The sequence below is a fragment of the Xiphophorus hellerii genome, chromosome 1, assembly GCF_003331165.1.
Source record: "Xiphophorus hellerii strain 12219 chromosome 1, Xiphophorus_hellerii-4.1, whole genome shotgun sequence".
In the NCBI taxonomy this organism is placed as follows: Eukaryota; Metazoa; Chordata; class Actinopteri; order Cyprinodontiformes; family Poeciliidae; genus Xiphophorus; species Xiphophorus hellerii.
The window spans coordinates 13,183,784-13,208,528 of record NC_045672.1 but is presented as its reverse complement, the minus strand read 5'-3'; the positions used below and the strand labels follow the sequence as shown (position 1 = coordinate 13,208,528).

The following is a 24,745-nucleotide window of genomic DNA, read 5'->3' as shown; positions in this document are numbered from 1 at the left end:
TATTTTGCTTCAGTATGTGGGATTTTTTTATTTATTTATGCATAAAGCTAAAGGTTAAATTAGTTTCAGTCAAGAGTTTAGATATTAATGGAATTGTTTAATCACATGAAATTAAAACGTGAGCTGAGAGGCCGCCTTTCATTTTTATTAGTTATGTGCAAGTTTTGATTCTTTATTAGTATTTTTAACAGGCGCACTTTAGCCAAGCCGTAAAGCTTCAATGTGGGTGTAACGTGAATGAGAACCGAACCAGCCAATAGGAGGCGGGATATCTCTGGTCAGCGTTGTGGACCAATTAGAATTCTCGGCCGAAGTGCGTTGTGTCATCTAGGCGCCCTCTGATTGGTGGATGCTGTACGTGGGCGTACGTAATCTGTTGCATCACGTTTGGAACAGAGGAAGGAGGAAGCAAGCACCCAGAGAGGAGAACCCGAGGAGAAGCAGCTCGACTCTCATTTTACCTCGTCTTACCTTTCAGCTACTTTACCCGAGGAAAATCATGGCTCAGTAAGTTTTCTAAATACGCCGTACTTATTTTGGCAGTGGCACAACAATTGGTTGTTGTCGACGTTTATGCTTTATATTTAGCAGTTCTTTAGCCTGTTTTAAAAGGGGTTAATCTTCTCTGTTGCAAAGTTTTAGTAGTTTTCTTGCTGAGTATATAAAAAAAGCTCTTGCCATAAGTGCAAATAAATATTTGACATGAACATTTAACATGTAAAACTACACGGATTAGTGACTCAGTAATCACATTGTACTCTGGGAATTGAAGTCATCTTGGGCTCTAATCAAAAGGCCCTTTATTTTAGTAAAAGAGCCAGGAAACCCATACCAAAGTGATGTAAAAGTTTTTTAGTATTCCAGTCTGATGCCAATCTGCCGTCAGATCCTGACATCATATATTATAAGACTCCTCTTGATTCCAGAGCAGACATTGCACTGATTGGGTTGGCTGTCATGGGCCAGAACCTCATCATGAACATGAACGACCATGGCTTTGTGGTAAGACCCTGACTTTCCTTTATTTACATTTCTCCTTGGTACATCGTGTTCTGCTGTTGTTGTGGGTTTTTTTTCCTCCTCAGTATGAGCAACATCTCTGCTCTGCAGGTCTGCGCTTACAACAGAACCGTCTCCAAGGTGCACGACTTTCTGCAGAACGAGGCAAAGGGCTCTAAGGTGGTCGGGGCGGAGTCCCTGGAGGACATGGTGTCCAAGCTGAAGAAGCCCAGGAGGATCATCCTGTTGGTTAAGGCTGGACAGGCAGTGGATGACTTCATTGATAAACTGGTTGGTGTTTTTCTACCAAAACATCAAGAAAAAAAAACCTAAACTATGAAGTATTGTATTCTTAAGAGTCTAATTGTATGATACCCTTGAATAAACATGCAATCCTTTCTATACATTTGCACAAAGATTTAAAACAAAATAACCAACCTGAACTCATTTTAACTAGAGAAGGAGTAATTATTCCTACTGCTGCTGAAATGGCAGAATAAACACCAGGTATATTTAAGGTCTGGAAATGAAAACTTAACAGCCATGTTTTTCATTCTCGTAAGCAAGAGGAGGGAGTAGAAAGGTGGGGAAAGGCAGAACTGTTAATTTATGTGGCATAGAGAGGGGAGGTAATAATGTTTCATATTCATTGAATACATAAACGATAAAAAAAAACACAATTTGTGGTCTATAAAGACAGCAATAAACAGCATAAACATTGACAAATTTTGGGAGTATAATTGAAAAAAGAAATCAAGTTAAGAATATTGTTATAATTTCATTTTCTGTTGAATTATAAAACCGAAAATGTGTAGAAAATAAATCTGAAATCATCAGCTCAGACTTCAAAAAGAAGAGAAATTCAGTATCAGCTGAGATGATTGGTGCATCTCTATTTTAAACTTTGGAGCATTATCACATAAGCTGTTAACAGTTATGAAATGATTTCATTTTTAAAGGCTCGGTATGCCTTCATCTTAAATCCACTTCGTATTCTTTTTTTTTTTTTTTTTTCTTTTACAGGTTCCTCTGTTACAAGCCGGAGACATCATTATCGATGGAGGCAACTCTGAGTACAGAGACACGACTGTAAGTCATAGAAGTTTGGCAGAAACGTTTTCTTCTTTTTTTATTTCCCAGCATAAATTTTCAAAGTTGCTCGCTTGTGTTTTGGTCACACAGCGGCGGTGTAAGAGCCTGAAAGAGAAGGGCTTGCTGTTCGTTGGGAGCGGAGTGAGCGGTGGAGAGGAGGGAGCTCGCTATGGACCCTCGCTCATGCCAGGGGGACATAAGGAGGCCTGGTGGGTCCTAAAAAAAAAATACTGAAAGTTGCCTTTTCTCTCAGTGGTTAAAAGTTAATGTTTGCAATTAGCTGGTTAAATATAAACATTTGACGTTATTCATTTTTAAAGGCCACATATTAAAGACATCTTCCAGAGCATTGCTGCTAAGGTTGGGACAGGAGAGCCTTGCTGTGACTGGGTGGGTGCAGCCGTTTCTTCTTTAAACATTTAGGGTCCAGCAGGCTCCGGCTGTGCGTCGTCGGCTGACGTCGTCGTGCGTTTGTTGGGGCAGGTCGGAGACGAGGGCGCGGGTCACTTTGTAAAAATGGTCCACAACGGCATCGAGTATGGAGACATGCAGCTGATCTGCGAGGCCTACCACCTGATGAAGGACGTCCTGGGGATGGACCACGATGAGATGGCGCAGGTGAGGTTTGGGAAGAGAGCGTCCGTCGACGTTATTTTTCCCGTCTTTTGTCGGTGTCGTGTTAACTCCCTCCCTTCTGTTTAAAATGGTCAGGCGTTCGACAGCTGGAACAAGACAGAGCTGGACTCCTTTCTGATTGAGATCACGGCCAACATCCTTAAGTACAAGGACGCCGACGGGACGCACCTGTTGCCCAAGATCCGTGACAGCGCCGGACAGAAGGGCACGGGGAAATGGACGGCCATTTCAGCCCTGGAGTACGGCACACCCGTCACTTTAATCGGTAGGAGGAAATAAGAAATGAGGAAGTTTCTTGTTTCCCTTCATCTTCCTGCAGTTCTGGTTTCTTTCAGTAAACTCCACTCCTTGTAACAAAAAGGATTAGGACACACCTGCTAGGATTACAGCGTCAGACAGTTATTGAAGAGTAAAGGTCAGATTTATTTCCAGTCAACAAGCGTTTGTTAGATGTGATTGTTATGAGGCTGCAGGTTAACAAGATTGGAGGCTTTTCTGGCTGCTTGCTCCTCTCTAGTGACATAAGAAGGATTTGGACTTGTTGTTTACTTTTATATTGTTGTGATTATCTCAGAAGTACATGAAGTAAGGCTAACATTACAAAAACAGAGAGAACTCACTTTAGGACACGACTGTAAGTAAATCAGCTCCGAGAGAAAAAGTTGATCTTTTTCTAGCATGAACCGCCCCGTTACCAAACCCAGCCAGGCTTTGTTAGGATTAGCTTTTTTTTAATGCCGTCCGCTCTGCTGCTGTCGGCCGCCGCACACTAAAAAGACCTTCATTGTGTGAGAAGTGTCCCAGCTTGTGTGGAGCAGTGTGCATGGGGGGGGGGGGATTTCAGAGGCCTCATCAATTTTTCTCTTGCATCATCTAACTGGGCAGTTTGTTTTTCGCAAAGTCATGCTGACTAAACGGAGTCTTTACAGTAGAAAAGGATTTTATTATTTATGTGTTAAACCTTAAGATTTCTGCGTTCTGTGAAACACCTACTTAAACTCCATAAATAATGCTGAGTCATGCTGATTGTAATTTAACAGTGCTCTGTTGATTAGATTGTGCTGCTTCACGTCAGCTCCTCTGCGTCTGCTCTGAGAGATTTCAGGAAATCTAATGGTCGTCTGTCCCTGATTTCGTATTCTCTCCTCCTCCCTTCTTTCCTGCGTCTCAGGGGAGGCCGTCTTTGCCAGATGCCTGTCCTCTCTGAAGGAAGAGCGGGTCCAGGCCAGCCGCAGCCTCTCCGGGCCCCAGGGGGTCAAATTCAACGGCAACAAGGCTGCTTTCCTGGAGGACATTAGGAAGGTGGAGAATTGGGCTCCTGAAATGCATCATTATTATTATCATTATTTGTCGATATTTGTTTAACCCTTAACTGTCACGAGGTCTCTGGTGTCCTTACAGACCATTTGGATAACATGGAAGCGTTTTCAGGCTGGCAGCTAAGGGGTTAAAACAACAACAGTAATATTCAGTATTAAGTCGAAATTGTAGCATTTTGTCAAATATTTAATAACTTCAATTTAAAAAATTGTTTGTCTCAGTACATTGTTACCTACCTGCAAAATCTGCTTTGCGGATGGCCAATATGGAGCTAAAATTGTGCTGTATATTAGATTTTATTGTGCTACGGCTTATCTGAGAAAATAAAGCACCACAAAATCTATCTGCATTTTTGGCTACAGATGTATCTGCATGAAATCAGAACCTGATGAACACAAATGTTGCTCCAAAAATCTGGTGAACTACAGGTAAAATAACAATAGATTAAACAGAAAAGTAACAAAACTATATCAACACTAATGAAGGTTTGTAAACACCATAACTTATTATTATTAAGTTTGTTGTTGTTGCCTGACAGGAGGATTTTATTTGACCTAAAACAGAGTTCGAGTTTCGCTTTGCTGCAGTCGTTGAATCTCTTAGAAAGTTCAGAAAGTTTAAACTAAATTAACTCAATAATACCGTAAAAATGGATACATATAGAAAAGTGTGGCACAATTTTATATTGTTTAACATTTAATATTGTTTAATATTTAATATTGTTGCTTTCCAAGTTATTATGAAGGACAAGCCAGCAGTACTCACAGGTTTATGAAGGTGTTCTAACATTGACGTTTTAGGGAACTCATCTTCTGTTGAGCATGGCAGATTTCCTGTTTTAAACCTGAGCAGGTGGAAGTGTGAGCTCCTGCATATCACAGCAGCCTGGGCTTCAGAATATTCTGCCCTGTTAAAGCGATTGTTTTTGTTTCTGCAGGCTCTCTACGCCTCCAAGATCATTTCCTACGCGCAGGGCTTCATGCTGCTGCGGCAGGCGGCCAAAGAGTTCGGCTGGACGCTCAACTACGGCGCCATCGCCCTGATGTGGCGAGGAGGCTGCATCATCCGAAGGTGCTACTCAGCCTTGTTCCATCCTCATTTCATGCATGTTTTAATAAAAGATACATAAGGCTTCAGTAGAACGTCTTTCTACTGCCTGAGAAAAAAGCTTTACTGCTGTGATGTTAAGGAAGTTAAATTGGATCTTTTTTTTTGTTATTGTTGTGTTGTAATGTGGGAATTTTAGTGGAAGAAAGTGTGACCTTTCCTTTACAGTCAGATGGAGTGAAGAATGATGACACCGTGGTTGATCATCTGATGGAAAGTGTTGCATCAATCTAAATCACATACAACATCTCTTTGTCTCTCTCTCTCTCTCTCCAGTGTTTTCCTCGGTAAAATCAAAGAGGCGTTTGACCGAGACGCTGACCTGCAGAACTTGTTGCTGGACAATTTTTTCAGCAATGCTGTGCAAGACTGCCAGGTATGAAGAAGTGGGAAGTCGAGCAAACCCAAGCTTACAACAGCCGCATTGACAAAGTCTATTTCCTTCTTGTTACAAAGAAAAGCTGTGATGCAAAGCTGTGACTTATTGCTGTAACCTTTCAGCTGTCTGCTAAGGATCTCTTTACATTTCGGATCAAGTAAATTCAGTCCAAGTTGCTGGAAAACGAAGCCTGGCAGCCGATTTCAAGACGTCCTTATTTTAAAATTTACTGAACCTATTTTAATTAAGACAGATTCACACGTTTAGTACTTGCTGCAAATATAAAATCTGTTCTTCCTGACCAGATGTGCTGCATGCAAGCAGCTTGGATGAAGCTCTCATTTTTTACCTTCTGTCTGTAGGAGTCGTGGCGCAGAACGGTCTGCGCCGGCGTCCAGCACGGCATCCCGATGCCCTGCTTCACCACGGCTCTGTCCTTCTACGACGGATACAGACACGACATGCTGCCTGCCAACCTGCTGCAGGTAAATATGGCAACAGCTGCTGGGAATCGGCTCCCACTGAGCAGAGGGTCAAGTCTTATGGGCGGGGGATGGTGTCAGATTACACACAGAGAACATGTTAGGAGCTGCGTGTTGGGAACTGTTTCTGTGACCACATATTGTTTTTCCACATTTTGCCGTATTACGACCACAAACTGCTGTGGTTTTCTGTAATAGTCCAGCACGACGTAGACCATAAGACCTTAGACAGGTCAGGGAGGAAGTTGTGGAGAATTTATGTTAAAGATTTGGACGTCTAATGGAGCACTGTTCAATCCATCAACCATTGTTACCAATACTGCTTAGTCAGAGTAGCAGCCATTTTTGGAAGTAAGGCGAGTTGGCGTTCTGTTAAAAATCAGGCTGGAGAGACATCATAAGTCATCGTCCAATGAATCGGAAGTTGAAATTTTTGGTGTAGCACGTAAAACACTGTGTATGAGAGGAAATGCTGCCCATCACGTCTGTCATAAAATATGGTGGCAGGATGAGCTGATGGGTAGATAAGTCCTCCAAGAAACCTGTTGGAGGTTTTAAAGGTTTGAGCACCTACAGTAGTACTGGTTTAGGAGCAAATTATATGCATGTTAAAATGGCCTAGTCAAAGTCTGGACCTAAATCTAGCTGATGTTTGGCAAAGAATGTAGCTGAATAAAGCTGGTGGAGACCTACCCTAAAAGACCTGCAGATGTAATTAATTTGCTAAATTAATTCAGGAAAGTTGAATTCAAATAAACACTCTTTTTAATTTGATTACAAATATCCAAAAACTATAACTTTCCATCCAGTTCAAGATAATGTACTAATGTGTTGATCTATCACATAAAGCTACAATTGAACACATTGGCAGTTGTGGTTGAGATGTGAGCAAGATCAAGTGGTGTGAAGGTATCCGTTTTGATCATCAGTCACTTTGATTTTGTTGTTTTCAGGCGCAGAGGGACTACTTTGGCGCTCACACATACGAGCTGCTTTCAAACCCCGGGCATTACATCCACACCAACTGGACGGGCCACGGCGGAAACGTCTCCTCTTCTTCCTACAACGCTTAACAACCACCCCCACCTGGTGCAAAAAAAAACAAAAAACAACCACAAATAAGATGAGTAAAAGAGGACGTTGCTTGGAAAAGAAGAGCCTGGGTCCCACATTCCAGCTTCATAACCAACCTCAGCTTCATCCTGACTTTTACTCTTCAGAGACCTCTTGCAGTTTTATTTATCAAGAAATGGGACCATAGCGTGTTTCTGCTTCTGATCTGTCCTGATGTAGCAACAATCACACACACAACAACCCGTTGACCTCATCTGGACACCATGGCCAACGTTCATCAGTCGTGTCGGACCCAGCGTTAACACTGGATTAAGGTGAAGCGTTGCACTGATCTGTAAAAGGCTAAATAAAGATCTCAATCCCTTTATAATTAGCTTTGATGGTCCTTACACCGTGTGAGCTGTGAACAAGACTAAGGTTTGTTTGTGTGTAGCTCTAAATTAGGAAACTCATTACAGACTCTGGTAGTCTCACAGAGACAGACAGACAACTGGAAATAAATGGAGGCCTTTGAATGTAAGCTTTAACGACATTGACACATCAAGAGTCACGACATGCAAATTCTCTTTTTCAAGTTTGCCCCAATTTTATGGTTATATAATTTTGCTTCAAAGTGTAATTTAAGTTGTTGTCCAGCAGGGGGACTTAGAGCTGCTTTAGGCTGCAGAGTGAACAAAGCCTCTGAGTAAACTAATATTTGTTTTTCAGATTTCATTGGAATTTAAACTGTTTAATTGTATTTGTTGCTACCAGACTGACTGCTACCAGAGATCCTTCCAGCCCACAGCAGTCACCATCACCAACCGCTCCTCAAACACACTTAGATGATATGATTTGTGGTATTTGGGGTAAATATTATTGAAGTATTTTTGATCCTGAGGGTGACAGTCTGGGTCAGATTACTAAAACTGACGATTGGACGTTTCAACAGAAAAACGATCCGAAACAAATTGAAACAGAAAGTCAAACATTTGCACCTCGTTCCTGTTTAAATTTAATTTATTTTGCTGTGTAATCACCACCACAATCGAGAAGAAAAGTTCAAATTAAAACTCCAAAATTAAATCAATAATGGGACTTTAAATGTGAGGAAAACACAAAACATCAAAAGCTAAATCAGTGAACCGTCCCTTGATTCACTGAACATCTTCAAGCTGATGGCCAGACTGGGTTTTAAAAAAAAAATTCCTCCTTTTGTTCTAGCTTCAGTAATAGATGGAGCAATGCAGCAGCTATTGCACCCAACACAGGGAAGGATGCTGCGCCTGCCAACACAGCTGTTACCACACTCACTGGTAATCGGCAAACAAAGCTTCATTACACCTCACCTTACCTTGGGTGACTCTTGTGTTGAGGTTAGCATAACGTTCCCCATCTCTCGTCATGGGACACTTCAGACCTTTACTTCGTGTGTTAAAGCTTATATCTTAAAGCAGAGCAAATAGAGTATAAATATTGTTGCTGATTTATTAAGGGACACAATAAGACTCAGTAACCAGTCACTGGTAACCAGTGACCAGTAGACTCAGTCAGTACAGTAACCAGTAGACTGAGTCACTAGGTAAACTTTTCGGCTTCTTGTCTTCTTGCAGACCATTGATTAGCAGCTGTTGCATGAGAGGCTATCAGAGCTCAGTGAAGCCTTACGGAGGTGAAACTGTGACTCATCTGCATTAGAGAGAGGACAGACACTAAGGTGATGCATAATGGAGCAGGTGCTTGGATCAATTTCCCTTTATCCCACACAATGGACGTGCAACCAATCTGAACTATTTCAGCAGTGTGGAAGTCGTATTATTTTTTACGGTGAGGTCAATTTCTTGCATAATAGGGCTTTAAAAAGTACAACCTCCAACTAAAATGTTTGGGGGTTTGTGATGTAAAAACCTTTCCCACAAGTAATGTGACATTATCCTGTACAATTCAACTTAAAAACAAGCCAATCTGTTATCTTTAAATGCATTGTGACCAGGTGTGCTCCATTTGTGTTTTGTAAGGCAGACAAACTGTCGAGCTATGGGAATAACTCTTAAGAATCAGACAACGGACCAGGTACCTTAAATGTTATGGAAAAACTGGAGTATAACTTTGACTAGACACCAAGTAACAAGTCTTTAATATGTAATTAATATTTCCACAAACCTACAGCTGTAGATCAGGCAGCCTTTGCATATGTGTGAGTACAAAGAGCTGCTGACGTCAACACCAGCTGTGTGAATCAGGCACCAAAACACACAGATTGTCATTAGGCCAAAAATATTTTCCATTTTGTATTTTCTAATCAGCTGTCACAATTTAATCCTTTCTAAATTCATTTAGATACATTTCACTGGGTACTCTTGCTTCCTTCTATGAGCCAAAGACATGACTGTGAGGTTAATTGGTCTCCAATTTATCCTTTGGTATGAGTGTGTGTGCATGGCTGTTGTTAACAACTGATAACGAACATCTTTTGTTGTTTATTACATTTAGTTAACGTTTTTCTTTTTGTTTCAATTTGATCGGTGTCACCAATTCAAGCAGTCTAATTTCTAGTTTCCTTAATGCGTTAAAAAAAAGATCCCTTGAAATAATCAAGGTGCAACAGCACAACCTGCTGGAGGAAGACTGTAACTACACCCCAACTAGTCAAGTTGAACACCTTACATTACAAATGTGAATATGTAGCTGCTGTCCTAGGAAAGCATGACAAATCCTTCCAGTCAGGAGGAATGGGGCCAAAGGTCCAGCAATCTATTGTGGAAGGATATTTAATCTGTCTCAAATTACTCATCTCTACTAAATGCAAAGATAAAACCAGAACTTTAAATACATTGAATACAAAAACACATCCTACCACTGTCTTACCAGGTTCAGCTTCTTCTTCACAAAGTCTTTAGCATTTTCTGGTTTTTTTTTTTAGAATAATTTGCACATTCAGATCAGAATGTTCCCCCTCTCTAACATTCAGAACCCGCCTCCTTCCACAGTGGTATGACTGGCAGGACATTCCCATCATGTCTGTACTGGCATATAATTGTTTGAACAGATGGACGCGGAGCCTTCAAGCATCTGGAAATTGTTCTCCAGGATGAACCAGCAGCTGCACGATTCTCTTCCAGATGTCGTAAGCTGTGTGTTCCAGGTGTGCCTCCAATTAAATCAAATGTGTCAATTAACCTACTAGAAGTGTCCAAAGCCATGACGTAATCATCTGGGCTTTCCCTCATCGATGGTAATCGTCCTTATTTTGAAAGTCGTCAATAAGTAAATAAATATTCACATATTCCCATTACTTGTGGTTGTGGCAAGTATAAATAATTTTGGTCATTCTAAATGACCTACATTAAGAGAAGTTTGGCTGATTTGCCTTCAGGCAGAGAGAAAATAAAATATGATTCATGTGTTTTGAGTGGTTATATCCTGAATGTACAAGTGGAAATAGGTTTGGTAATCTGAAGGGAGGATTAACACCACAGTGGAAAAAAAGGTGGATTTCACCACATACTCGTTTAAATATATTTAGGATTAATTCTCAACTCTTAGTGAAGTTTAAATAAAAAAAATATATAGACTTTTCTTTAACATTGTACTCACAACCACTCTGATCATACTCCATCCCTCGCTGACTCCAAGGAGACAGTGAACGGTCATCAAATGCAAGGAACATGTGACATCAGTCACCTTTCTATGCAAGCTTCCCGCTCAGGATAGAGCATCACCTACTCTTCATCGTGGTTAGCGAGACCATACAGATTAGAAACACATTTCTCAAGTCACAAACTATAGAAATGATCCCTGAAAGTATAGTCTTGACTCATCAAACCTCCTCCACGTCTTCTAGTACAAACCTCTTACCCTTCTCAGTGACGGTGCAGACAACGCGTTGCAATCTCTACAGGTAATTAATGTCAAACTTAATACATCTACACAAACCCCCTTTAGATGGTTGTAATTACAATAGTTACAAGTATAAAGTATCCTGTTGCAAATTATGTTTAATAAAATAGGTGACCTCTCAACTTCCAGAAATGTAGCTGCACATAAAACAGAAGCATAACTCATAACTTAAATATAAATGCTGCATTAAAATGGAAAAAACTAGGATATAAATAAGAGTTTATATATTTGTATTCTCTTGTTACCCATAAGGCAATGCGTTTTAATGTTCCACAGCTCAGACGCTACTGCCCCACGTGGTAGAATATGCCAACAACAAGTGTCACGGTCTGCTGCATGCAAACCGGGGGGTCGCTGTTCAATAAGTGTGCGGTCTTCCGTGTTCCTAAATTAAGCCAAATAACAAAAATGATAAAATAGAAAGGCATATACGTGACGTATATGATAGATGCAATTTAAAAACTCGTAGTCTGTAAGCCTCTCGCTCAAAATGGATAGTTCATTCCTCAAAAGCAAATATGCAAGTCAATGAAACTCGGTGTCATCTAAAAGTAAAGTCCTGGCATGTTTGTGGAGAAGATAGTCAAGTGGCTTTGTCATGTTTTCATGCAAAAACGTCAGACCTTGCTGACACTTTAGTGTAGCTAGAGAATGCTACACTATTTGTAAAGCCGTTTAAATTGTAATGTGTTTAGTTGTTACACATTACTGTACTTATTCAGGACAGTTATACTCCACTGCTCTGTCTAGTACGTCTGCTCTGCTGTGAAACAAAATAAGCACGTTTGCATGGTCACAACAATCTTTTTGTCCTTATGATAAAAAAAAATGTCTGCAAATACTTGTACATATTGCTCAGTTATCTTTATTTCCTCTAAAGTTTATACTTTGTAAGCTGTGAGTGCTTGAAAACCAAAGTACAATTCCTTGTTTGTTAACACAACCTTGACCTGCATACAAATGCTGTCACATTTTTGCTGCATTATGCTCTATGCAGTTGTTTTTTCCACAGCATTATGCATAAGCCAAAGTACAAACTTATTTACAACAGAGAAAAGCTTTACACAACTGTAAACAATATTAATCAAAGTTGAGGTTCACTGAGAGAAATTGCTCAACTTGGCAAACTTTTTAAAGAAATGATAAAACATAATTTTGACAGATTTTGAAAACTAGCTCAACAGTTTGGTATGTAACGATTCCGGCAATGAAATGACTTATAGGGAATGACTATCCAGGATTCATAAGTATAGTTCATTTGGACTGACATACGCAAATGACGTTATAGAAATTCAGAGAATTTTATGGAAGCAACTGATTCATGTCTGAAAGCAATAACAATTTGCTGGAAAATAATGAGACATATGGTGGCTAAATGTTGTGCAAGTTGAATTAGTGATCAAAATAAAACAGATTCCAAGCAGAGAAATGAACCAAAGCAATTGAGAAAAAGTAAACACTTTGTAGAATTGCATGACTGCTTAATCAATAGCTGGGGTGGACACGGCTCCTTTTCATTGCGACTTGTTGTGCGTCAGTAGGTCAGAATATGAAAGATTTGATGGCGTGCAACACAATATCTCTATATTAAAATTATTTTGTTACAACTTGATCTTAGGTCAAATTCAAATATTTGAAGAAGTTGAGCTCTAGCTTTTAATCATCAAAACAAACGAAAAGCAAACACTTGGAATATAATTTTGTATGTAATTAATCCATGCACCAGTTTCACTTAAAAAAAAAAAAAAAAGAATTTCTAAATCGGAGGGCTTAAATGAAAATCACAGCACAGAATAAATAATAATATATAACCTCTGCAAAACTGTCAGCTATCTCAAGTAAAAAATAACATGCTTACCAAAACTGAGACCACATACAACTTAAAAAAAAAAAACCCTACTTTTTATTTTACATTGCAACACTAGTATCAATACACAAAGTGTGATTTTGCGCTCAGGTCTTTATACTTAAAAATGCCAATGCACTTCTTCATGAAGGTAAACAGCTATCAACATATCCTGCTATGCTAATACAACTTTTGATCACAATAAATATAAGGTTTTATACTCGCATATACCAGTAACTTGTGGAAGTATTTATGAACATGATCTAGTGAGGTAGAATTGAACAGTTTTTGGAGAACAAAATGAAATTTCTAACAAGCAGGATGACTTTGGTCCCAATGTGTCAAAGCAAACAAATATGTGAATATAATTTTGATATCACTCTAGCTGAGTGGTCGAATGTTTCTTGCTAATGAGGAGACGTAGATCCTTCCCAGAATTAAGGCGATTTCGGCTTCGTCATCAAGCGTCGCTGACTCCAAACTGGGGCTCAGAAGAAAATCTGGCTTTTTCCAAATCCGACGACCCTAGACATGTGAATTAAAGTGTTGGCAATTCAATTAAAGTCAAAAACAAGTCTTTGTCAAGAGGGTATTTTCCCTAGTTAAATTAAGTTTTATTTCACACTTCCCTTTGATTCACAAAACATAGAAAAATGCATTCGAAACCACTTCAAACACAAACTTTCAATGGGAACTATTCAAACATTCACCAGGAACATCTTCCAAACTTCAGCACTCTTTCAGTGTTTTCCCCCCCTCCCTTCACACAGACTTCACAAACAAAGTCACATTTTCACACAAAGAGGGTGGTAACAAGGAGAAAATAAGACGAGCATTCACATCGCATTGGACAGCAAGAAAAGATCTACTAAAAGATACAGATATTCATAGCACTTGACAATTCAGTGTGATTTTTTTTTTTAAATATAAAAAAAAATCAGGGATGGATAGAAAAACGATACGAGTAAGCAGAAAACTCAGGGATCTTGAGATGCAAGAAATGTCCTTGTGATGGTCACTGAGAACACACACGTACTTTGCTTCTTCCTCTCACACTCGCACAAAGCCACAGGTTCTTCTCACCTCTCCCAGGCATTTGTCTTTCAAAAAATATATAAATAAAGCACAAACAGTTCTTGCTTTCCTTCCTTTTGCTCACTCTCATTCGGTCCAACACCAAATCCACTCATCGAGATCAAAAAGCGACAGGGGCAGACAAGATTTCTATATCCCGAAAAGAGGGAGAAATAAAAAAAAAAAAAAAAGAGGGGAGAGAAAAGAAAGGCAACACCCACCGTCTAACACCGTATACGCAGAGTGAAGCTGTGTTCTCGGATGATAAAGCATTTACACGTGGGAGGAGGGGAAGGGATACTGAGATCTGCCGAACATTGCAGCCAATGAAGCGACTCCTCCCGGGAAATTGTGAAAGAGTTGGTGAACTGCGAAAGAAACGTTCATGAAGGCGTTTCCAAAAGAAAAGAAAAATAAAACAAACCAAAGAAATACAATATGATGCATAAATATATATAATTATCTGACAGCCAGCTTTCGACGGACTGCAGGGAGACCTCAGCAAACTCGTGCACGTTTATAAATAGTTATGGTACATGCACGGCCGTCTCTTCGTAACATATTCTCACAAACAAAACTACGTAGGAGGATTCCACAAACTAAATGTTTTACCCATTCAATGCATGACTACACTGTCAGTCACACCAGTAGAAATGTTCGCTTTTAATAAAATAAAAGGCAGTGTTTCTTTCTTAAATAAGATATAAGCCATTCCTTCCTGTAGGTATACTTACCAGATTTGCCTAACAGCAAGAGAAAACATCAACTCTCACCTAGCTCTACATTCCCCAGCTAGAAGACTTAGACTCCATTGACGTGCCAAAGCCGGAGCTGAAGCCGCTGCTGGAGGCCGTGTTAGTGCCTCCGGCCCAGCCCAGGCTGGCTGAGCTGGGGCTGCTGTAGCTGGTGCTGGCAGAGCTATACGTCTGATCTCTGGTGGTAGAGGCTGTACCTGCCGCTGTGGTCAAGCCCTGCTGGTTAGCCAGCATGCCCATCATTCCCCAGCTGCTCTGCAGCGCTGCCTGAGCTGCTGCCACCATCGCTGGGTTAAGGCCCAGAGCCCCAAAGTTAACCCCTCCACTACCGCTGCTTAGCCCCCCGCGATTACTGCCGTACCCCTGACTGAACCCGCCAGCCCCAAACCGACCCCGATCCATCATTTGCCTACTGTTATTGTGTTTGGGCTCAGCGTTGGAGATGTGCACGCTGACGCCCTTGATGATCAGGTCCTCTCCGCACAGAGCCTGGGCGACCTAGGGAAGAACAGAAGGAGAACATTTAACACCACAGGCTGTTGTTTACTTCAGCCTACAGCTGAGCAATACTATTCCTAATAGTTTGTGGTTTCTTCATTAATTCAATGCTTTGCAAAAGTATTCACCCCTCTCAAAGGTTTCCGCATTGCAACTGCAGACTTCAGTGTAATTTCAGGGACAGTTGTGGTGATAGATCAACTATAAGGCAGCATCTTACTTTTAAAGGGGAAAGAAAATGTATGTACTTAATTTGTTTTTACGAAAAAATGATGTGTAGTCAGAATTTGTCTTCAATGTGTTTGAAGACAAAAACATTTCTGCAGCAGCAAGTCTTTTCAGGTATGTCTTTACCAGGCTTTGTGTTTTTTGAGACTGAAGTTTTAACCCATTCATCTCTGTAAAACAATTCAAGCTTAACACACACAAACATTTGTGGATGTAAAATAAATAACGTGAAAAATGTTTGAGAGGTGTGAATGCTATTTATTTTTTACTGCAACATCTTAAAATTTGAGCTAATATTCAGTGTAAGTGAAGAGTAGCAGCTCTTACCTGATCATCAGCAAACGTGACAAATGCAAAGGCCCGGAAAGGTTTGGGAATGAAGACATCAGTGACTTCACCGTACTGCATGAAGTACTGCCTCAGATCGTCCGTCGTCATGTCCTCTGTGCAGCGGCCAACAAAGATTTTGCGGCTCCGCATCGGTTCATCGGGAGATGCCTGGGGAGAGAAAAAAGCCCGATCAGATTATAGATAGAGCGTTTGACTATGTACAATCTGTTGTGATGATTTAAAAAGTGATTCTCAAAACTTCTAAACAGCGATAACGAAGGAATGTGACTAAATCTTAACAGTGAAAAAAAACCATCAAGTTCTCATTTTCTAGAGTATTCTGTTATGGTGCCGAGCTTACCTTTGAGTTCGGAAGTTTGCAGTCACACCATCGTCCGTCAATCATGTGTCTCTGAGCAATGACTTTAGTTTGCGTCTCATAGTCTGCAAAGCGGACGAAGCCAAAACCTTTTGAGTTGCCAGTTTTTGCATCTCTCTTCACCTGGAAACAGCAAAGCGTGAGAATGCCAGATTAATTTCCGCTTTAAAATTGCTATTCAGTATAGTTAGAGCTTAATATGAGGGGAAAAAACAGGAGCATTTAAAGTTAAATGAGACATTAGTACCTGCACCATAATGACCTCCCCAAAGGTGCTAAAATAATCCTTCAAAGTCTTGTTCTGTTGTTTTCCAAGGCAACCCGAGGACTATGAGGTCTGATGTTTTCTGAAAACCTCTTTTAATTTTAACAGCCGACGCCGCGTCGATTTCCTCCATCTTCCTTTTGTTATCTGCAAAGAACAAATAATATTCTGGCATGAGAAAAAAATAACACAATCACAAAAATCTAATTAGACACACGGAGAACGGAAAGTAAACATCCACAGAATCAACTATAAACCAAGACAATTTATTCTGTGCCATTATATGTATTTGATATATAGCTACGTTTATTAATGATGCAGCTTCCTGCTTAAATGTCAGGATTTACTGACAGGTTGGTAAGAAATTTGTAAAAAATTAAAAATCTTATGTCACAAGCCACTATCACACCTCCTGATTTTCTTTGAAAGCATTTAAACTCAAGACTTTCTTTTGTTTACAGATTCAGGAAAACTCTGTTTGACTGTTAGCTTTTGACCCGACAGTTTAATTTGTCCTTTAATGCCACAATACTGAGGTCAGACTGGTTCAGGTCTTACCTGTCTGACAGGACTTGATATTGGTTTTTTTTTTTAAAGTCACACATCAAACCTTGATGTTTAATTCAAACCTTAACTTTGACAAACAGATTTGGTCAGACGCATGGGGATCCACTTTTAAAGTTAGAACTCTGTTGTATTTTGAAGTCTTAAAACACTGGATCCACAGTTTAATTGGTTCTTATTATTAGCCCTTCTTCATTTTATATGTGATTTTAAACATGTTTTTGCTCACCAATGATGCTCTGAATGGACAGGCACTTGTAGCTCTTAAGTTCTGGACCAGACTGCCCCTCATCTAAAAGCAAATCATTACTGAATGGCTTTTAATACCTTAGGGGAGACATTTTTTTCCTGTTGAACCATGTTGATCATTTACCTTATGTAACTTGTGATTTCTTGACTTATCTGTATGTTAGTTTTGTGCTTTTGTGTTGTATTCTTAATTATACAACTTTTTGTAGTAGTATAATGCCTGAAAAATGCATTCTATGTACGTAGATTACCTTGAATTTATTTTCTAAAACAGTGAAAAGCTTTTGAGGGATTTATGAAGGAGTGCTGATGTGGTTGATAAGTATTGTTTTCACAGCAAACTCTAAAAAAAAAAACTCTGTACTGTGCTCTGAGTAAGCTTTTGCTATCTTTAGGCATTTGATTATAAAGTAACACAACTGCAGAAACTGCAGAATAAAAATAGCATTTAATGGTGGGTTTTGTGCAATAGCTGCTAAATCTGACTGACTGCACACTTGCTGTGAATACAGGCTGAAGTTTGCAGACAGTCTGCTGGTAAACAACAGGAAAACGCATATCCTGTCTTACCTTTGGGATAGTTGACGACATAGACCAGGTTTCCCCAGCTGCTCTCTGGTGCATGCAGGACCCCCTCCACCAGCCGGACCCCCCTCATGCACTGGGACTCCGGGTTTCTGTACCGAAGACCACAAGCCCCCGGGAACTGGGCTGATACCGAGGATAGTAGAACAGTCCCATCGTCCTCTGAGGGGATCTCCATGGGCTCCTCGTTCTCATCCTCAGCCACCCTAATGTACAGCTCTGACATGTTGCTCCGGGATGGCTGAGCGCTGCTGGTCCGTGAGCAGTCAGCTGATGACGGAGCTCAAGTTGCTGGTTAACTACTGAGGTGCAACGCAAGTTGGAAGGTCTTAAACGTGGCTCAAATTGTCTTCGGTTTAAATAAAAGACACAAACGTACGGCAACGGAAGTCAGGAGCGGACAAACCGTGCTCATTCGACAGTTGTAACATTTAAAAGCTGGCGGTCATGAAAGCCCGATGTTTTCCCTCAACGGAACACGTAAACAAGTTAGCCAGCTAGCTAAAGAGCTAGCAAACTCAAAGCAGCTCGGAAAATGAATGACTATGTTTAATGTCAGCGAGTAAACACTTCTTATTCCGGATTACAAGTATGTAATCGAAAACACAATGTAAACAAAAACCTCCAGAAGTTGTTGTTTTCGGTGAAATTTGATGAACGAAATCTGCACAGCTACACACGGCTAACAAAATGGCCGCTCACCTTGTAAAGATGACATCATCCGTACTGGAACAGCTCACTTTCATGTAGGGGAGGTCGAAAAATAAAAATAAATGAAATAAAAATTATTACCACTGGTAATCTCTTTTAATAAATTATAGTTCGTGTTTTTGACGTTGTGTTAATGTTATTGTCGTGCGGGTTTTGATTTACAAATCTTAAGCGAAGTGAAAATCTTTTTAAGGCAAAACCACTTCGACTCAAGATAAAACCAAAACAAAAGGAACTCAATTAATATTCTGGAAAATTTGATACCTACTTTTTAAAAATGTGTAGCAAACTTAAAATAAATACCGTGAATATATTAATAAAAATAAAAAAAATTACTCTGTACAGTCTTTATTCTGTGCAGACAATGCTGAAATGAAACAGGCTGGTGTAGAGACTTACTAGATACAACAAATAAGAAACAAAATAGTTATGTTGAAGGTATATTCCTTCAAACTATAATTTTTCTGCATAATATTCTTAGTAATAAACAAAATAACTGAACTTTGGTTGGGAGTGTCACATCACAAAAGACATACCGAAAGCAGAAGCAAGCAATACAAGCTCTCTATTGCTTATATATTATCGTAAAGCATTCGTGTGGATGATAAGCATTGCTAGAAAAACCTACATGTATTAGGTGAAATTAATAAATTCTTTCATTTTCTACATTTGAAAGTGAATTAAATTCTGGATTCATGTGCGTTTCTGTAAAGCAGGTTGTGTTTTCTGCAATGCAGAAAGGAGAGGGCTCAAATATAAAAGTATGGGCCGGGTTATGATCGACTTGAGTCCAGTCTTACAAAAAATTATCTGATTATCATTTATTAAATCCCAAAGTTGAAGACGAAAATAAAATTGAAAGTATTTGCAAAAGTTTGGTAGAAGGATGTGTAACAAAAGTGACTTAATTTACAGTTTTAGTGCAATAACAAAGAAGACATTGTGACCCAAAATGGTTCTCAAAGCTGTTATCAGACAGTGTGACTGATCCAATACCTTCAGCTTGTGACCTTGCTTTGTTCTCCAATGTATGATAACCAGTGACCTGCTGTCATCATGGGAGAATAATATAATGATAAGATAATTTATATTGCTATTTTCACCCTGGGTTTTGTACTATAAAGTATTTATTTTTCATTTAGCTTAACCAATTTTGATTATTTTTTCTTCAAAATCGCTGAATTTTCGCAATTTCCCATTCACATGCTCGGAAGCGAAGCTGGTGAGGCCGCAGCGAGCTGAGCCTCACCTGGGATTGATCAACTTCTCGCTAACTGCACTGGCTGCCACTCTATGGTAGCATGTTCCTCCTGTCTGTACGTCGCCAATAAAATGGTTAAAAACATTTAATATATGAACTGATTTTCCATCATTTAGCTTATCTATATAATGTACAGTGTCACCGACTGTGTGTGTAACGTGAATCGTGTGCTGAGGAGCGATCAGAAACCGCAGAGAACAGACTCGAGGTGAGGCAGGCAGTTCTCCTGCCTCATGGCAGGGGGCGCTCATGATCCCAGACATTGTGACTCCGCGTCTGCAGAGCAAGAGACAGCGCGCTAGTGATACAGTAAATAAGGGAAGCTATACGCAAGCTATGTGTAGCTTGGCTGATACAGAGAGCGAGAAAATGATGGTTTGAGTTGTATAGGTTTCCCCTTTGCTGTGTAACATAGCACTAAAATAATAATATATATATTTAAAAGTTTCATTGAGTTAACGGAATTTTGCCCTTCAGTGTTGTCCGCATGCGCGAAATGTCCGTATGTAAACAATAACATGCAGGGGGTCTTATGATTTGGATGAAGTCAGTGCCTCACCAGCCATGAACCTCACCGCACGTCACTGATGATAACTTTAATTACCACTGACATGAAAAGTGGACCTAAAATCCAAGTGGCCACATATTCTGATTGCTGATGGTCAAAAATGTGACCAAGCCGGACATTAAGAGAACTAATTTGAGCTTCAAGCCAAACATTTTTCCACTGATGACATGACCAGATGGACGGAGCTTAGGTAAACATGTTCTAATTTAGTGACACCAACTCATGCACAGGACCAGAAGTTTAGGTTTTCACAGACTCATGAACAACAAATTATGTTGTTTCTCCAGATATTTGCTCGTATTGATTTTTTTTTTTTTCACTTTTAAGAACATACTTTATCCTGTTTTCCTCTTGGAGTTGATGTTATTGATAACATCAACTCCAAATAAGAGTTGATGTTACCCACGCATTGGTTCTAATTTTGAAACAATGCGTGGGTTTGACGAGATGAGGAAGCAATGATAAAGAAAATGCAATGATAAAGCAACGATGAAGCTCTGGTGCTCACTGGTGTTCAGCGAGGAGGAGACCAGACAATTTGTGACTCTAACCATACTTGCAATGCAAATACTGTACTGCAAATCATGGATAGTGCTGCAGTACTGGTACATTTTTCGGCTAAACTTTAAAATGACGCAACACAAATGTTGTGTGATGCAGCAACAAACTTTTCACACATTTGCTCAAAAGGTAAGCAGCTATAAGCAATTACAGCCCTGTGCTGATAACAAACATCTCCCGCAGGCGTGCCACAGAGTAGATGTGCTCACCTTCAAAGAGACAAATCACAAAATGCATTGGAGCATGGAGAACATAGTGCCATCCGGAGGTGAGTGTACCGATGATGAACACAGTAAAACTAAAGAGGTGATTAATTATTGGATGTTATTGTGACCATTAGCTCCTCCGCTGCATTTAATAGAGCCACACTTGGCTCTGTTTTTGTTTGTCACTCAGTCATGCCTAACCTGAACACTTTGTGGTGAGTTTTTTCAGCCTCTGCCTAAAGTGAGATTTAATAGACTAAGTGCCTAACATTAAAATTGAGATCTACTATTGACAAGTCGTTGCTTTGACAGTAAAACAGTCTCTGACAAGTCTGGTTTATCTAAGAACATCTGGAGTCTATTGAGATTTCTGCTGCGTAAAGCAGAGTTAAAGCTTTGGACAACTTCAGGAATCCTAACAGAAAAGTATTTTAGGACTGGAAATGAACACAAAGACTCAGGTGATCTGAACCCACAGATTTTGTGCTGAGGGAAGCATTGCAGCTGGTTTTTTTTTTTTTGTAATGTGTGACCGGTTTGCAAAAATAGAAAGATAAATGGGTCAACATGCAAGGTAATTCAGGGAGAAAAACTGTTAGAAGCTGTAAAAGACTTGAAACTGGGGAAGAGGTTCACGTTCCAACAGGGCAATGATCCTAATCTCACAGCCTGAGCCAACTTGTGTCACGTCAGCACAGGTCTAATTGAGAATCTATAAGACTTAAAAATTGATGCTCGCGAATGTTTTATAATCAGATTGAAATTTAGCTTTTCAGCGCAAAAAAATATGAGTATCAACATGTGCAGAATTGCTAGAGAAATACACTAAAACACTATGCCAAAGGTGGCCCTACAAAATACTGCCTCAATAATGAATACACAATTGTCAGATTTGTAATTGGGGAAAAAAACAGGTGTTACAAGTAAAGCATGTTGTAATCTGACTGACATGAAAAAAAAAAAAAAAGTAATCAATGGGTGTGAATACTTACAGCAGAAAAAAAAGTTTTCCTCTTTTTATTTTTTAAAAAAAAAAAATCCATCTTTACATTTTCAGGTATCTTTATATCTTCAGTTTAGTTTAAACTGACATCTTTATTCCATGCATACGATTACATTCGCTAAGGCTGATTGAATAAACAGAAATATGAGCAGACCTCTGCCAGCTGGTGAGATAATCCAGACGTAGACGGGTGCAGGTGATCTAAAATAAACGCATCCCTTTTTCTGAGCAGCAGAAGACACAAGCACCAGGCTCATTTCGTCTCACAGCTAAACAGAATAAAACTAAACATTTTAGTTACATCGTGCCATGTTTCTTTGGTATTATATTCTGATTGTCTCAATCAGCTCCGAGTTGGACGCAGCTTTACCTGTCATTATGCAGTCTTTCTAACCTCCAGGAGAGGGCAGTATTGACTGTTTTTTTACAGCATTTTTTAATAGGCTGCAGCTTGCCCTCCAGGCCTGTTCCAAGCGAACCAGTTTTGCGAGTTTTTGTACCCGCACAAACAGACTAATTTTTAATTATGCTATAAATCATGTTATACTCCAAACATGTCATAACCCAAAATATAAATTACACAGGGTAATATTGGATTGCCAATATTTTTTGCTGTATTATCTTATTTTCACCTTATCACAAACATAATTATGTTAAAGAGAATTGCATATTTGTAAAAAAAAATCTGAGGCAAAGAATTATGTGTTTTTGCTCCAAAGATAAACCTTTTTCTTGTCACCTTTGTTATCGTGACATCTTGACATGCACCAAAGCTCCTGTAGATGACAACAGCGCAGTGTTTTGCAGTTACATGCATCATATACAATGGGCCATGGGGCAGAAAATCTAAACTTCCTAGAGCCTTTGGTTCCCATCTGCTCTGTGAACTCATGAACAGGAAATGGAATAAGCTCCGCAAAAAAAAAAAAAAAAAAAAAAGGCACACCAACATCCTCCTTCTTTTCATGTGGCCTATTGCGGCTATTAGCCTTTCTGTGCATCGACTGTTAAGTGTCTTTACAAAGTTAAAAAATCTCTTTCATGTTCTACTGATTCTTTTTTGTTGTAATTTCAGTCGGAGCATATGGTTTGCACATCTGGGGGATGCTAAGCATGGTAGCACCCAGCCCCCCCCCCCCCACACACACACATATTGCTCCTGTTAAGTGATCCATATATGGTCTTCATTGTCATTGCAGATAATCATTCATCGCTGCTATAAACAGGTCCTCCTTACTGGTCGTCTTAGGTTTTGGGAAAAATAATTGAAACTAGTAAAGTCTTTCCTTTCTTCGTTTTCACATATCTCCTTGTCTTCACCCGCCGCGCGTTGTTTGAGCATTTCTGCAGACTCAACCATGAAAGTGCAAAACCACAGAAAATGTGCACTGTTATAAAACCAGAAGACTCAGCGACAAAACCGTGCAGCTTCTGTCATGTGACCACATACAAGCAATCAGATCAGGAAAGTAGGTGAGTGTATCTTGTTTCATTTCCTCTCAAGCAGATGCATTTAATCCCACTTTGATTGAAATAAGGAGTCATTAAAGGAGACTTAACGATGCCAACATGAAGTGAAAATCACTATTGTGTGCAACTTTATGCCGTTAAATGACACTTCTGCCAGGCAGACAGGGTTCACATGCCACCGAAGAGACACACGAGGGAGGAAGAGGAGGTTGGAGGAAGGCTATGTGTGGCTCTGAGTGGTTTGCCGAGCCTCTTCATCTCTTTCAGCGGGTAATTACAGAATCATGGGTCAACCACGCATGTAACCACAGTTGCATTGCACAGTAGCAGATGTCCTCTTGGTATTCTCTAGCAAAAAAGGTAAATAAAAACAGATGTGGCCGGTTGCTATACAGATCTTGGCCAAACTTATGCACACCACTAATTGTTCCCATGTGGGCCCACTGAGCCGGAGCAGTGCAAGGAGAGGCAAGGCAAGGGGTGGGTATGGCCTGTTTGAGAAATGCTGGTTTTTCTCAGGAGGAGAAATTTATGAATGGGAGAGGGAGTCTCTGGTGGCATAGCTGTGGTGGTGTGTGTTTATTTTGCTATGTGTAAAAGCAGGCTTCCCTTGTCCAATTCAAAATGAGTGTTTTTTCTCTGTTTTAGGGCTCTGATCCTCCAGGTCTCCTCTCTACTTGATCACAATGGTTCTTTGACTCAAGCTGTGCCTGACTGGATGTGAGCCAGGTGTGCTGCGGGCCATATGAAAAACTGAGGAAGAGGCCCGATTGCAACGATATCCTGCCTTCGCAGATGATCTGGTTACTGTACAGGACGCACGCCAGAGCGGAGACCTACAGTGCTGTGTTGGTACTGTGCCTGTAAACCTGTATACGGGATTTTATGTGACGGGCCACCAAAAAGCAGCGTGTTATTTTGAAGTAGGAGAAAAATGATGCAAAATGTTCTACATGTAAAAGATATCAAAAAAGCGCATTTGTATTTAGCCCTACTGAGTCGTTACGTTGTAGGATCACATATGTCTCGAACAGACTGACATTTCTGTTAATTCATCTGCACAGACTGACTCAATGGACATTGAGATTGAATGGAAGGCAAATTTGAAAGTCTTAATAACTATTCTCTAACATAGCTTTACTGAGTGTTAGTTTTAAGCAACACATAATTTATTGGTTCCTCTTTGATCAGACCATCTTCCACATGTTTGCAGTCCCTTACATG

The 24,745-nt window shown here is 39.9% G+C and overlaps 2 protein-coding genes and 1 non-coding gene across 4 annotated transcripts; 1 reads left to right on the top strand and 2 right to left on the bottom strand.

Annotated features, from left to right (window-relative positions):
* Positions 1-381: 381 nt before the first annotated feature.
* pgd (phosphogluconate dehydrogenase) lies at positions 382-7,462 on the top strand. 2 transcript variants are annotated; one of them, XM_032572326.1, is made up of 13 exons: positions 382-507; positions 927-1,002; positions 1,111-1,290; positions 2,023-2,088; positions 2,182-2,300; positions 2,412-2,481; positions 2,575-2,709; positions 2,803-2,992; positions 3,899-4,029; positions 4,985-5,118; positions 5,431-5,530; positions 5,896-6,018; positions 6,969-7,462. In XM_032572326.1, the coding sequence occupies exons 1-13, from the start codon at positions 500-502 to the stop codon at positions 7,086-7,088; spliced, it is 1,452 nt and encodes a 483-aa protein (XP_032428217.1). In that variant the 5' UTR covers positions 382-499; the 3' UTR covers positions 7,089-7,462. The 2 variants fall into 2 exon arrangements, with proteins under 2 accessions (XP_032428217.1, XP_032428225.1); XM_032572334.1 differs by having other exon boundaries at positions 392-507; positions 910-1,002.
* Positions 7,463-10,666: 3,204 nt separating this feature from the next.
* On the bottom strand, positions 10,667-10,882 carry LOC116728842 (small nucleolar RNA U3). The gene has a single exon (XR_004341034.1). It is a non-coding gene; the product is annotated as a small nucleolar RNA U3 (small nucleolar RNA).
* A 2,509-nt stretch (positions 10,883-13,391) lies between these two features.
* On the bottom strand, positions 13,392-18,464 carry tardbpa (TAR DNA binding protein a). The gene is given in 6 exon segments (XM_032572313.1): positions 13,392-15,141; positions 15,697-15,867; positions 16,061-16,201; positions 16,326-16,370; positions 16,372-16,490; positions 17,727-18,464. Coding segments are annotated over 6 exon segments (1,191 nt in total). The 5' UTR covers positions 17,968-18,464; the 3' UTR covers positions 13,392-14,667.
* Between the last annotated feature and the right edge of the window lie 6,281 nt (positions 18,465-24,745).